The sequence below is a fragment of the Hyla sarda genome, chromosome 1 (genome assembly GCF_029499605.1).
Source record: "Hyla sarda isolate aHylSar1 chromosome 1, aHylSar1.hap1, whole genome shotgun sequence".
Lineage (NCBI taxonomy): Eukaryota > Metazoa > Chordata > Amphibia > Anura > Hylidae > Hyla > Hyla sarda.
In genome coordinates, this window is record NC_079189.1 from 327,263,129 (window position 1) to 327,275,641 (window position 12,513).

The 12,513-nt window shown below is 42.0% G+C and overlaps 1 protein-coding gene across 6 annotated transcripts in view; it reads right to left on the reverse strand.

The window, feature by feature from the left end:
- The window catches only part of SVEP1 (sushi, von Willebrand factor type A, EGF and pentraxin domain containing 1), a 401,736-nt gene that overhangs the window by 351,193 nt on the left and 38,030 nt on the right, over nt 1-12,513 (reverse strand). Inside the window, exons 1-2 of one of the 6 annotated variants that reach the window (XM_056519363.1) lie at nt 6,129-6,188; nt 3,985-4,067 (exon numbers count right to left, since the gene is read on the reverse strand). The exons of 4 other annotated variants lie outside the window; for them this stretch is intronic. In XM_056519363.1, the coding sequence (XP_056375338.1) occupies nt 3,985-4,038 (54 nt within the window). In that variant the 5' untranslated portion in view covers nt 4,039-4,067; nt 6,129-6,188. Of the gene's footprint in view, nt 1-3,984; nt 4,068-6,128; nt 6,198-12,513 lie in introns of those variants that run through there. One more of the 6 variants, XM_056519373.1, reaches the window with a different exon arrangement.

Sequence of the window (12,513 nt, forward strand, 5' to 3'; positions counted from 1 at the left end):
GCGTGTGTGTCAGGCCTACAGCGTCTACGTCTGTCAAGGACATGTTTGAGCATAAGATGCCAATGTCACAAGGTCAACCCCTAGCCCGGTGTCTGACAGCTGGCTTGTCTGAACTTATAGCCTGCCAGCTTTTAAAAAATTAATGAAAAAATGTTTTTAAAAATTAAAAAAAAGGGAAAAAAAATAGCTAACATTTTTTTTAGCTATTGGGACACCGCAGTGGAAGGTACCCAGACAAAATTTCTTTGCACAAAAGGCAATCCCCAACCGGTACTCGATTGTGCAACAGGAAGTAATGGCATGTCTGGGACACAGTTTTGGGGCAAGGGTCCATCTGACCACTGATACCTGGTCTGCAAAGCATGGTCAGGACAGGTATATCACCTACACTGCACATTGGGTAAACCTGGTGACGCTGTGCAGGGTTGCCGCGGTGGATTTTGAATGAAGACGGGCCTCTTGAAGCTGATTGGTCACTCGCTGCTGGATGGTGTGGGGGCGACCAATCAGGAACGTGCCGTACATGGCTGTGTACAGTTACGCTGTCATAGGAAAAAGTCGGTGAGGGGATGTCATCCAAACATGGGCTTTTGGATGGTAGGCTTAACTCTGATTGGCTGTTCGGGATGTCGAGTGAGCCAATCAGAGAGTTCAGGTTGCAAGTCTTTGCCGCTGGTGGCGGCAGGATGTCTTTCAAATCTTTCAGCCAATCGCTGCTGGGCATGTCCAGGCGACGACCAATCAGGTTAAAGATGTATAATTCCTCTTTGGGGAATTCCTAGAGGCATCGGCGGCAAATCTTTTTTGAAGAATTCGTCCAATCGCTGCTGGGCAGGTCCGGGCTGCGACCAATCAGGGATGAGACATGTATTTCCTCTTTGGAGGATTCCAAGAGGCATCGGCGGCACCTCTTTTTTGAAGAATCCAACCAATCACGTTCCGTCTGGGTAAGGTGGCGACCAAGGATGACTTGCATGACTTATTCGCCACCAACTATGGTTCAAGCCGCAATGTTTTAGGGCACTTTCTGGCTGGGAAACAAACAGAATTTTTCTGGCTGCTGCTACAGCAGCGGCTGCAACAATACCAAATTTTTCAGCCATGTGTACATGCCTAATTTTTCTGGTACTCTCTGCTGACATCTCTGTCCATCATGCCAGTGAGGCGCTTGATTTGCGACAGCCCAACACGTTGGAATTCAACACTCCTAATGTTGTAATCTTGCTCCAACAAAAAAAAGCCGTTAACGAATATTTGTATGACCGGGGTGCTAGGATATCATCTGCGGAGCTGGGAATTTTTTTGCCACGTTACTGGACGCTCATGCGCAATGCCTGTAGGCTCATGCGTCCTTTTGAGGAGGTGACAAACCTAGTCAGTCGCACCGAAGGCACCATCAGCGACATCATACCATTTGTTTTCCTCCTGGAGCTTGCCCTGCGAAGAGTGCTGGATAAGGCAGTAGATGAGCGTGAAGAGGAAGAGTTGTGGTCCCCATCACCACCAGAAACAGCCTTATCAGCATCGCTTGCTGGACCTGCGGCAACGCTGGAAGAGGATTGTGAGGAAGAGGAGTCAGAGGAGGAATGTGGCTTTGAAGAGGAGGAGAAGGACCAACTACAACAGGCATCCCAGGGTGCTCATTGTCACCTATCTGGTTCCCGTGGTGTTGTACGTGGCTGGGGGGAAGAAGATGATACCTTCCCTGACATCACTGAGGACGAGGAACGGGACATGAGTAGCTCGGCATCCAACCTTGAGCAAATGGGGTCTTTCATGCTGTCGTGCCTGTTGAGGGACCCTTTTATTTAGAAAAGGATTTCTCTGTGTTTTTCACCGTCCTGCATTATAGAGTCTTCTAGACTTTATGATAATTTAAACTTGAATTTTCATGAGTACTAACCATTACACAAAGGAACGCTTGTTGCCTGTGATTTTTTAACTTAAATTTTCAAAAGTAAAATACAGAGAGGGATGAACTCTGTTTCTTTATTTGATGAAAAATTTTATTTAGAAAAGAATTTCTTTGTCTGTTTCTCCGTCCTGCATTATAGAGTCTTCTGGACTCTTGGATATGCGCTTGTTCTTATTTTTCAGCCATGTGTACATGCCAAATTTTTCTGGCCTCTGGTGCTGCATTTTTTCTGCGGCTGCAAAAATACCAACTTTTTGAGCCATGTGTACATGCCTTATTTTTCTGGTACTCTCTGCTGACATCTCTGTCCATTTTAGCAACCGTGAGCCAGAATTTGCGCCAGAATCTGGCGCACAACCCGCAGGGGATCGGAACATGCCGCCCGCTCCCCTGCTTAATAACATCTGATCGGATCGGGTCTCAGAAGTGAGACCTGGTGCGATCAATCCCTCAGCCCCTCTACTACTACCCCTGATGGAGGTAGTAGTACAAGCACTAATGTTGTTAGAATTTGCAGAGACTTTTTTCTGTCGCACAGAATACATTTTGTGCGACAGAAAAAAAACCTGCGACAGAAAGAAAGGGAAATTGGGCGACAGATTAGTAAATAGCATCCGAAAAAAAAGGAGTAAAGGACTTGCAAAAACACAAACCGACACTCCACTCTTAATAAATGAGGGCCATTGAGTGAAGGCATCATGTAGCCTTTCTTTTGGCTGGGGGAGTTATGTACCCTGTTCATCAGGACTGATCACACACCTTCTTGTTTAGTTACAAAGTAGAAGTATTTCCCTGTATTTTGTTCTCATTGTTGTATTTTTAACCAAAATCTGAAGTGTAATTGATACAGATAAAAACTACAATGTAAAGATTTGCATTTGTTTCTGAGTTTTGGACCCACTCCTGGTTTTGGATAAAACACTTACCAAAATACTTCCCACAATTAACTCCAAAATGAAGACCAAATGCTGACCAAAATACTATGTGTGAACACAGCCTTAGGATAGCTATACATAATATTAATTAGATAATGGACTTTTTTATTGCCATTATTTTATGCCATTATTTTATTCTTTTACATCTTTTAACCACTTCATCAGACGCAAGGGCCCTGCTGAGATGATAGTAGGTTAATTTCATCAACCATCATCTATTTTATCACATTGCCTTTTAATCAATGGATCTAAATGTTCCTTTATTCATTATACACCTTTGATGACTGGTATTCATATAATTTATATAGTACATATATAATTTATAGAAAGTAGAAGTCCAACGCAGGTAAACGGTGCAAATAAAAGCAGATTTTTATTCAAGCCACAGGACAGCAGTAGACAGGGTTACGCGTTTCAGCCGGTGTAACCAGCCTTACTCATTGGTATGAGTAAGGCTGGTTACACCGTCTGAAACGCGTAACCCTGTCTACTGCTGTCCTGTGGCTTGAATAAAAATCTGCTTTTATTTGCACTGTTTACCTGCGCTGGACTTCTACTTTTCTATATTACCTTGGTGTTGGTTCACACAGTACCGTGCGACAGGTTATCTGGCTAAGAGGTGAGCTGAGGAACTATCCATTTCTCATATATAATTTATATATTTTTTTCTAGATAATGGACTTGCCGACCATTTTCTGTGGGGAACTCCCAACTCTCCTCTGATGGGAGGTGTAAGGAGAGAAAAGGATAGGGCAGTTGGATTTTTATCCTTTTCTTCTAAAATAAGGGAAACAAGGAGTCTAGCAGTGATGTAGTGCCATTTATCCATTAAGAACACATACATGCTGTGCTGTGTATGGGGGCTGGGCATGCAGGGCAAGTTAGCAAAACAAGCCAGCTAAAGTTTATGGCTTGCCTTAGGATTTTACCCAGAATGCTCATATGTTCTGTCCAAAGTTAATACAATAGAATTACCTAAGTCCACCTACTCTAACATGTCACACAGACAGTTCAGAAGATGGCAGTGTTGGGTTTTCCTGAGGTTTCACTCCCTTGGATTCCCCAAAAGAGGAGTCCAAACCTCTTTGCCACCACTCATAAATAAAACCCTTATAATAGCGTGCCATTACTTACCATGCACTGTGTTGGCGGATCAGTACTCTCTAGGATCCCTTTATTTTCTAACATCTTATTTCCCAGACTCCTGTAAACCTGACCTGGGGAGCAGTATATGATTGGGTTTAAGAACTATCAGATTTTTAATGCAAGTAGCCTTTACAGTTCTTGCTGTGTATGGTTTTACATTGCTTGGGAGATGTGAGTGGTGTCACTAAGATGCTTTATTTACAATGGCATACAAGTAGAAGAATAAAGAAAATACGTGGACGATGATGGGTAAGGGCTGTATTGTAGCTTATTCATGGCATTGGTAGAAGAATGTAAAAATAAGGTCACCATATGTTTTTTTATTCATTCGCATGAAAAAAAATTAGAATGGAAAATGGAATTTCAGTTATAACCCAAGAATTGCACGATCACCACATGTTCTTAAAGTGTTTGCACAGATCTGTTTTAAGAATCTGCTCCTTGCTACGTTCTCCTACTCCAGTATAAACAACACACTTCTGTCAGTGGTGTGGGGATTTATAAGAGGCTGTAGATAAACACGTGTTTAGTGCAACAGATCTACAATGCAAAAGTGTTTACTATTTAAAGAGCCATCCATAACTACTTGTATCCACTGTCATTTCTTCTAAGTAATACTAGTTCAGGAGCTGAGGCTCTCTTCAATTCTGCCATGAGGCAGTGCCAGATCCATCATACAACTGATCAGAAAGGCAGACACTGGCCCACATTTATCATTGTCTTTAGACTGGTTTTTGTGTCAAAAAAAGGGGCAAAAAAGGCGCAAGCAGGGTTTTGTGCACCTTTTTTTTTGCCCCTTTTTGTTTACACATTTCTGCTGATTTTGAGTTGCAATCCACAGATTTTGAGTTGCAATCCACTGATTTTGCAATAGACATGATGTGGAAGGGATTTATCATTGCGCCTTTTTGTGAAAAGGAGCAAAAAAAGGCGCAAAGACACTGAAAAGTCTCTAAAACTACACCAGCCCAGACATGGTGTAGCTTTTTGGTGTATGTGTAGACAGATATTTCAGAAAATGTGACCTGCACAAAATTTATCAAAGCTCTTTTACCTTTTAAAGGGGTACTCCGGTGGTCAATGTGTTTTTCCGTTTTTGACTTACACTATTTGTTTTGTTTCATTTCTATTTTTGTTCTTTAGGCTACTCTATTTCCGTTCTTTGTTGTCTTTTTATTCCCCACTTTGTTTTCCTATCTTTGCTTCTATTTCCTGTTTCTTGCTGTGCTGAAACCACAAATCCCAGCATGCCACATGCCTTGCTGGTTTGGTGCGGCTCCTTTTTTTTTTTGTTTGTTTGTTCCGCCCTTTACCCATCCTACTATTTTCCCGGGTCAGCCCTCTTATACACAGCACACTAATATAATCAGCCCTGGTTGGGATACACTGTAATACACACACAAAGGAGACTACAACTCCCAGCATGTGTCATTCAGAAGTCTTCAGTCTGTGGTATAACACTATCATGCTGCCTCTGTAGTCTCCTAGGGGTTGTAGTTCACAACACCTCTGTAGGGCATACACCAGTGTTTCCCAACCAGGGTGTCTCCAGGTGTTGCAAAACTACAACTCCCAGCATGCCCTGGCAGCCTTTGGGCATGCTAGGAGTTGTAGTTTTGCAACAGCTGGAGGCACACTGGTTGGAAAACACTGGTGTAACATGATGTGTATGCTAAATAGGCTAGAACAGTGTTTCCCAACCAGTGTACCTCCAGCTGTTGCAAATCTACAACTCCCAGCATGCCCAAAGTCTGTCATGGCATGCTGGGAGTTGTAGTTTTGCAACAGCTGGAGGCACACTGATTTGTAAACACTAGCATACACACACACGCAACAGGGACTACAACTCCCAGCATGTGTCATTGAGGAGTTCCCCCCCTCCTTCACATATAGGGGGAGATTTATCAAAACCTGTTCAGAGGAAAACTTGCCCAGTTGCCCATAGCAACCAATCAACTCTCTGCTTTCATTTTTCTGAAGGCCTGTGAAAAATGAAAGAAGCAATCTGATTGGTTGCTATGGGCAACTGGGCAAGTTTCCCTCTGCACAGGTTTTGATAAATCTCCCCCATAGAGATCATTCCCAGTATGAGATTTATTCCCCTGCAGTCCATACATCCCCAGCCCGTGCACCTTCTCATCCTCCCCTTCAGATAACACTTATCTTCTCTGTGTTCCTTCTCCTGTGCAGACCTGCGTCCTTAGAATACAGAGCAGGGGGGAGGGGAGGAGCTGTGTACTCAGCTGGATGAGATTAGGGGGCATGGCTTATTTTCCTCATGCAGACTGAGAAAAAAAAAAAGAAACTGTGACATCTTGTCCACAACAGACTCAGAACTGTGGACAACAGTAAAACAAAACCCTCTGAACTACAGAACTTCCTGCCCAACAAACAGGTAAGAAAAACACACACATGCTGCCAAAACATATAACACATGTATATTGCAAAAAAACTAAACTTACAAAGAAGATGCCATATAGTCAAAAAAGTTAACCACCAGAGTACCCCTTTAATAAATTTGGTGCTCCTACACATTATCAGCACTAGTGTTGAGCGGCATAGGCTATATTCGAATTCGCGAATATTCGCGAATATATGGACGAATATTTGTCATATTCGCGAATATTCGCATATTCGTAATATTCTCGTTTTATTTTCGCATATGCGAATATTTGCGTGTGCGAAAAGTAACATATGCGAAAATTTGCATATGCAAAAATTAGCATAAGCGAAACTTCGCATATACGGAAATTAGCATATGCAAATTTTCGCATATGCGAAACTTCGCACACCAGTCTCACACAGTAGTATTAGAGCCTTCTTACACCACATAAGCTGGAAGCAGAGAGGGATGATCACTGTGATGTGTACTGTGATAAAAAAAAAACAAAAAAAAAAAAAACGAATATTCGTAATTACGAATATATAGCGCTATATTTGCGAATATTCGCGAATTCGCGAATATGCGATATTCGCGAATAAAATTCAAATTGCGAATATTCGCGAGCAACACTAATCAGCACACAAAAAAAAGGTGTAAAAAAATGCTTCACTTGCACTGCAATGATAAATGTGGGCCACTGGACCTCCTATGGGGTTTGTCAGGGTCCCAGTGCAGTTTTTGTTGTTTAGCAGTACTTTAAGCCTTCCACTGTATGCTGCAAATTCTTGCTAGTAAATATGATAGAATTGCAGATGGTGGCCCTGTTCAATCATAGTGTTTACATGTGCATTGAAGGTTTCATTGTTAGAGTGCAGCTCACTACTTTTCATCAGAACAACATAGCCCTTCATAGTCCTTTCAATCCTGGTGAATTGTCGTACAACAGTTCCATAATAGTATTGTAAATTGTGTTATAAAGTTCTAACCAGAGCATTATACAGTAAATGAAAGCAATTATGGTGTGCCAGATTCATTGTCACCTGATGGGCTCCACTGGCTTATAAAGGGATTAGTCAGCACGCTGTTAAGTTATTCATGGTTTTATTGGCATGACTAGTGCTACATGCTGCTATTTTCTTGTAAATAAAAGTAAAAAATTATCTCAATTGTACCACAAATAAACCACAGGGAGCAAAGCACTAACATAGAGCATCACATGCCTAGCAGGGTCACCATGCAGTGGTTGGCAATAGGGTTGCCAAATGGAGCCCTGCATTGGGATTGGGATCCCGCAAGTTCCAAAAAAAAAACATGTGGGCGGTAATGAAGTTGTTAGGTGGGAGCGGGCGGCCACAGAACACACAGTGGGTCTCTGCAAAATCCTACGCAGTCCAGCAAACTTGTGCAACGAAATGGCACAAGGGGATGATGAAATGACAAAAGGGGAGGGCAGAGCCAGCTATGCATACAGGCAGCCGCCCAGAGCGCAATGTGGATGGGGGCGCCACTCTGCCTACAGCAATATAGTTTGCCAGCATCTGAAGCACCCGCCCATCCAGCAAAACCCTGCCATAACCCCCCCCCAGTAGTAAGGGGACATGAAGAGGGGGTTTGTTACAGTGTGCCATCCCAGAAGTAAGGAGATTACATGAGAAGGAGGTGTGTAACAGCGCATCCCTACAGTATTTTGGTAATTACATGAGGAGGTTTGTTACAGTGTTTTACCCCAGTAGAAAGGTGATAACATAAGGAGTGGGTTTGTTACAGTGTGTCACCACAGTAGTAAGGTGATTACATGAGAAAGAGGTTTGTTACAGTGTATCACCCCAGTAGTAAGGTGATTACATGAGAAAGAGGTTGTTACAGTGTGTCACCTCAGTAATAAGGCCAATACATGAGAAGGAGGTTTGTTACAGTGTGTCACCCCCGTAGTAAGAAGATTACACGAGTAGGGGGTTGTTACAATGTGTCACCCCATTAGTAAGGAGATTATATGAGGAGGGGGGTTGTTACAGTGTGTCACCCCAGCAGTATGGTAATTAAATACATGAGGAGGATGTTTGTTACAGTGTGTCATCCCAGTAGTAAGGTGGAGCATGTCAAAGGGTGGAGCCAATGGGCGAGGTTAAGGGGCGGCAAAATGAGCTTTCGCCTAGGGTGACAAAACCCCTTGCACCAGGCCTGGGGGGGGGACTATTTCTATAAGCTGTAACAAAATGTTTGCAGGAGAGGGCGGGAATAGAACACATGTGTTGCGGGAGCGGGCAGTAATAGTCAGAAATCTAGAGGCAGTGGGATTAAAAAAACAGTCCCAGGGCTCTATTGCCAACCACAGGGTCAAGTACAGGTATGAGCCACGTACTGGCAAAGGAAAACACATTTAGCAAAACTAGGGCAGAGGAAAGTTGCAGAGTTGATATAACAGCAAAATGCAAAAGAAAGTCTCAGTCTGTTGTGTGCATATATGACAATAATGAAATCCCTGGTCTGGAGCTTTACTAGTTGCTTCCAATCAATGTATTGCTCAATATCCTAGGGCTGGGCTTGCTTTAACATAAGCAGTTTTTTTTTTTTTGCAAACACAAAGAAAAGCACTCACGATTCCTTGTATTTCTTCACCATCTGGTATTCTTTTAATTTCTTTTGTTACGATATGAAGGACATAGAGAAGATGTAAGGCTTACATATAAGGCATTTTTAGTAGCCGAAGTATCTCTAAGTCCAAGAGAGAGTCAGGATCTGACGCACAACATTTCAGGGTGACATGAGTAAGGGGGTGGACCCCGAAACGTCCCATGTCAGATCCTGACTCTCTCTTGGACTTAGAGATACTTTGGCTACTAAAAATGTTGTCACCCTTATATGTTCTCTATGTTCTTCATATTGTAAAAAAAGAAATTAAAAGAATACCAGATGGTGAAGAAGTACAAGGAATCGTGAGTGCTTTTCTTTGTGTTTGCAAAAAAAATAAAAAACCCTGCTTATGTTAAAGCAAGCCCAGCCCTAGGATATTGAGCAATAAGTTGCTGAGTTGCCCATAGCAACCTATCAGATCGCTTCTTTCATTTTTGAAAAGTCCTCCGAAAAATGTAAGAAGCGATCTGATTGGTTACTATGGGCAACTCAGCAACTTTTCCTCTGGACAGGTTTTGAGTAATCTCCCCCATGGTCATGCTGATGTACTTTGACACGTTGCTGAAGGAGAGGAGGCTTGCGGTGCTGGAGAGTGAGAGACAAGCTGATTTGGAGGGTTGCCTGTTCAGTCTTTTAGGGAAAAGCAATGTGCTCCTTTTGACAAGCAGGACCTGGATTTCTCACCACATGTAAGGAAAGAGGAAGAAACCCCATTTTACAAGCTTCCCCATTGCTTAATAATACATGTTTCCCCAAGGATCCATTATCTTTCTACTGTGTATATATTGATCTGCCATACCAATAACTATAATACCATTGGCCACGCTCATCTGACTTGCAACAATAGCAATAAAATCCATCAAAAGTAATCCAACAATAGTCAATAATAAAGACATAAAAATAAAACATTGTTCACATAACAGAGAAATCAGAACCCCCTATGGAATTGCCCAGACAGCTTATTCGGCTGGAAAATGAAGGTTTCCGTTGGCTGTTTCATGTGTGCAGATGTAGACCCAGATGTATTATCTCTACTATTGTGAAACGTACTGGAATGTACAGTATGCAGCTAATTTAGCTGCACTGAAGACAATGATACATTGCTGTGCAATGGCTGCCTACCTCCTGCTGCCCTTACCCCACATTAACAGGAAGCAAGATAAAGAGGGCACATGTAACAAAGTTAGATTTCTTAGTAATGACTTAAATGTCCTATTTCCAAAACAAAATGGAAAGGCAGTGGTGTCCTTGTATGCAGCATGAGGTCTGCAAGGGCTTTAATGTACCATTCTGATGATCTTAAATGTAACACAAAAATAGATTTTAAAGTAAAAAAAAAATAAAAAATATATATATATATATACATATCCAAAACCAAGTAGAAGCGGCACACCAGAATTCCAGTAAAATCGTGGATTTATTTACACATCTGTGCAGAAAAGCTACGTTTCGGCTCGACAATAGAGCCTTTCTCAAGCATATATATAATATATATATATATATATATATATATTGCAGGAGATATCCAGTGCTGAAAAAGGTATCCCCTATCGCCTAGGGGATACGTTTCAGATCGCGGGGGGTCTGACCGCTGGGGCCCCCCGCAATCTCCTGTATGGTGCCCTGGCAGCCCGCGGGAAGGGGGCATGTTGACCACTGCATGAAGCAGCGGCTGACACGCCCCATCAATACAACTCTATGGCAGAGCTGGAGCGCTGCCTTTGGCAATCTCCGGCTCTGCCATAGCGATGTATTGAGGGGACGTGTCAGCCACCGCTTCATGCAGTGGTTAACACCTGCTATCTGATCAGCGAGTCGGGGCCCCGTACAGGAGACCGCAGGGTGCCCCAGAGGTCGGACCCCTCGCGATCTGAAACTTATCCTCTATCCTTAAGATAGGGGATAAGTTTTTCAGCACTGGACTACCCCTTTAATTATTATATTGTACATTTTAGCTTGGGTTAACAGCATAAAAAAATGTGTGCCTATTTTATTTTAAACTGTAATGTAAGCTGTAATTAGCCGAAATGTGGTCACGAAATAGTGTGCGGCCAAATTTTCGGGGAAAATTATCTGTAAATGATGTGTGCCGAAAATTTTAAGTTGTGTGAACCAAACCTTACATCTTTATGCATCCAAAAGTTACAGTATTCAAATACATAGTTCAAATAAGACACAGGCCCATCAAGTCGGATATTTAACATTTACTAAATTTATAAATCGTTCTCAATGCCATTTGTTATAGTTACATGGTTTTGAAGTTATACAAATGTGCTAAAACTGTCTTTAAAGCAACCTAGGAAACTCAATTTTCCCCAAGTCTTTGCCAGTCCGCACGTTCTACAAATAGTCTTGTAGAATTCTTGCATGGAACACAGGTGGCAATCTCCTCCCATTTTCAGCAAACACTAGTGAGGCAGTGCCAAGGAAAGCGGGCTTAGCTGCCCTATTATTCAATTGCATTTTAAGCAGTGGGAGTGCTCCTTTAACCCCTTAAGGACCAAGACAATTAGGTCTGTACGCCCCTTAAAGGGGTATTCCAGGATATTTTTTTTATTTGACTATGCTACAGGGGCTGTAAAGTTAGTGTAGTTCATAATATAGTGTTTGTACCTGTGTGTGACGGTTTTCTCACAATTCTTATGGGATTTTCACCCCAATATTTATTTTTAACAGCATACAATATGACTGCTGTCTCGGATTTTTCCCAGCTTGCAATGCGGTCGAGACCTGACTCACTAGTCAGCTGATGACAGGGAGCCTGTCTGCTTCAATGGGTGGAGAGAGCAATCTGCAAGTAATGCAACAGCTGGAGGCACCCTGATTGAAAACCACAGGTCTGCAGCTCATTTATGTTTCAATGGGTGGGGTGGCTGATGTGTGGGAAGGAGGAAAATTGAATCATGGGATTTGTAGGCAAACAAGAAAACTGAAAACAGGAAATACAAGTTCACAAAAAGCTAGCCATAGTGTTATGGTAATCTGATGACTTTTAGCCATTTAGCCCAAGACAAGCGCAGATCCTTCCTAAGCATGTCCATTACTGTCTGACAGGTACGTACTAAAATCACCTTATGCTGGATAACCCCTTTAAAGATCAGGCCTGTTTTTTCAAATCTGGGATGTCTGACTTTTTTTTAGAAATTAACTCTGGTAATGTTTTGACAATCACGATAGTTCTAACAGTTTTTTTTTCACAAATTGTCCTTCATGTACATAGTAAAAGTAAGCCAATATAATTTGTATTTTTTTTTTGTAATGCCAAAAATCATGAAATAAAAAAAACATAAAGATTTTTTGCTATTTTAACACTACTAGGTTGCATATATTTATACTTTCCGACCAAATAGTTTATGAAACTTATACTTTCAGATTTCTACTTCATTTTGAAAGCATTTCTTTTGTTTTTAATTAACATTTGAAATGAATTAGAAGCCTAACAATTTAACCCCTTAACGACGCAGGACGTATATTTACGTCCTGCGCCGACTCCCGCGATA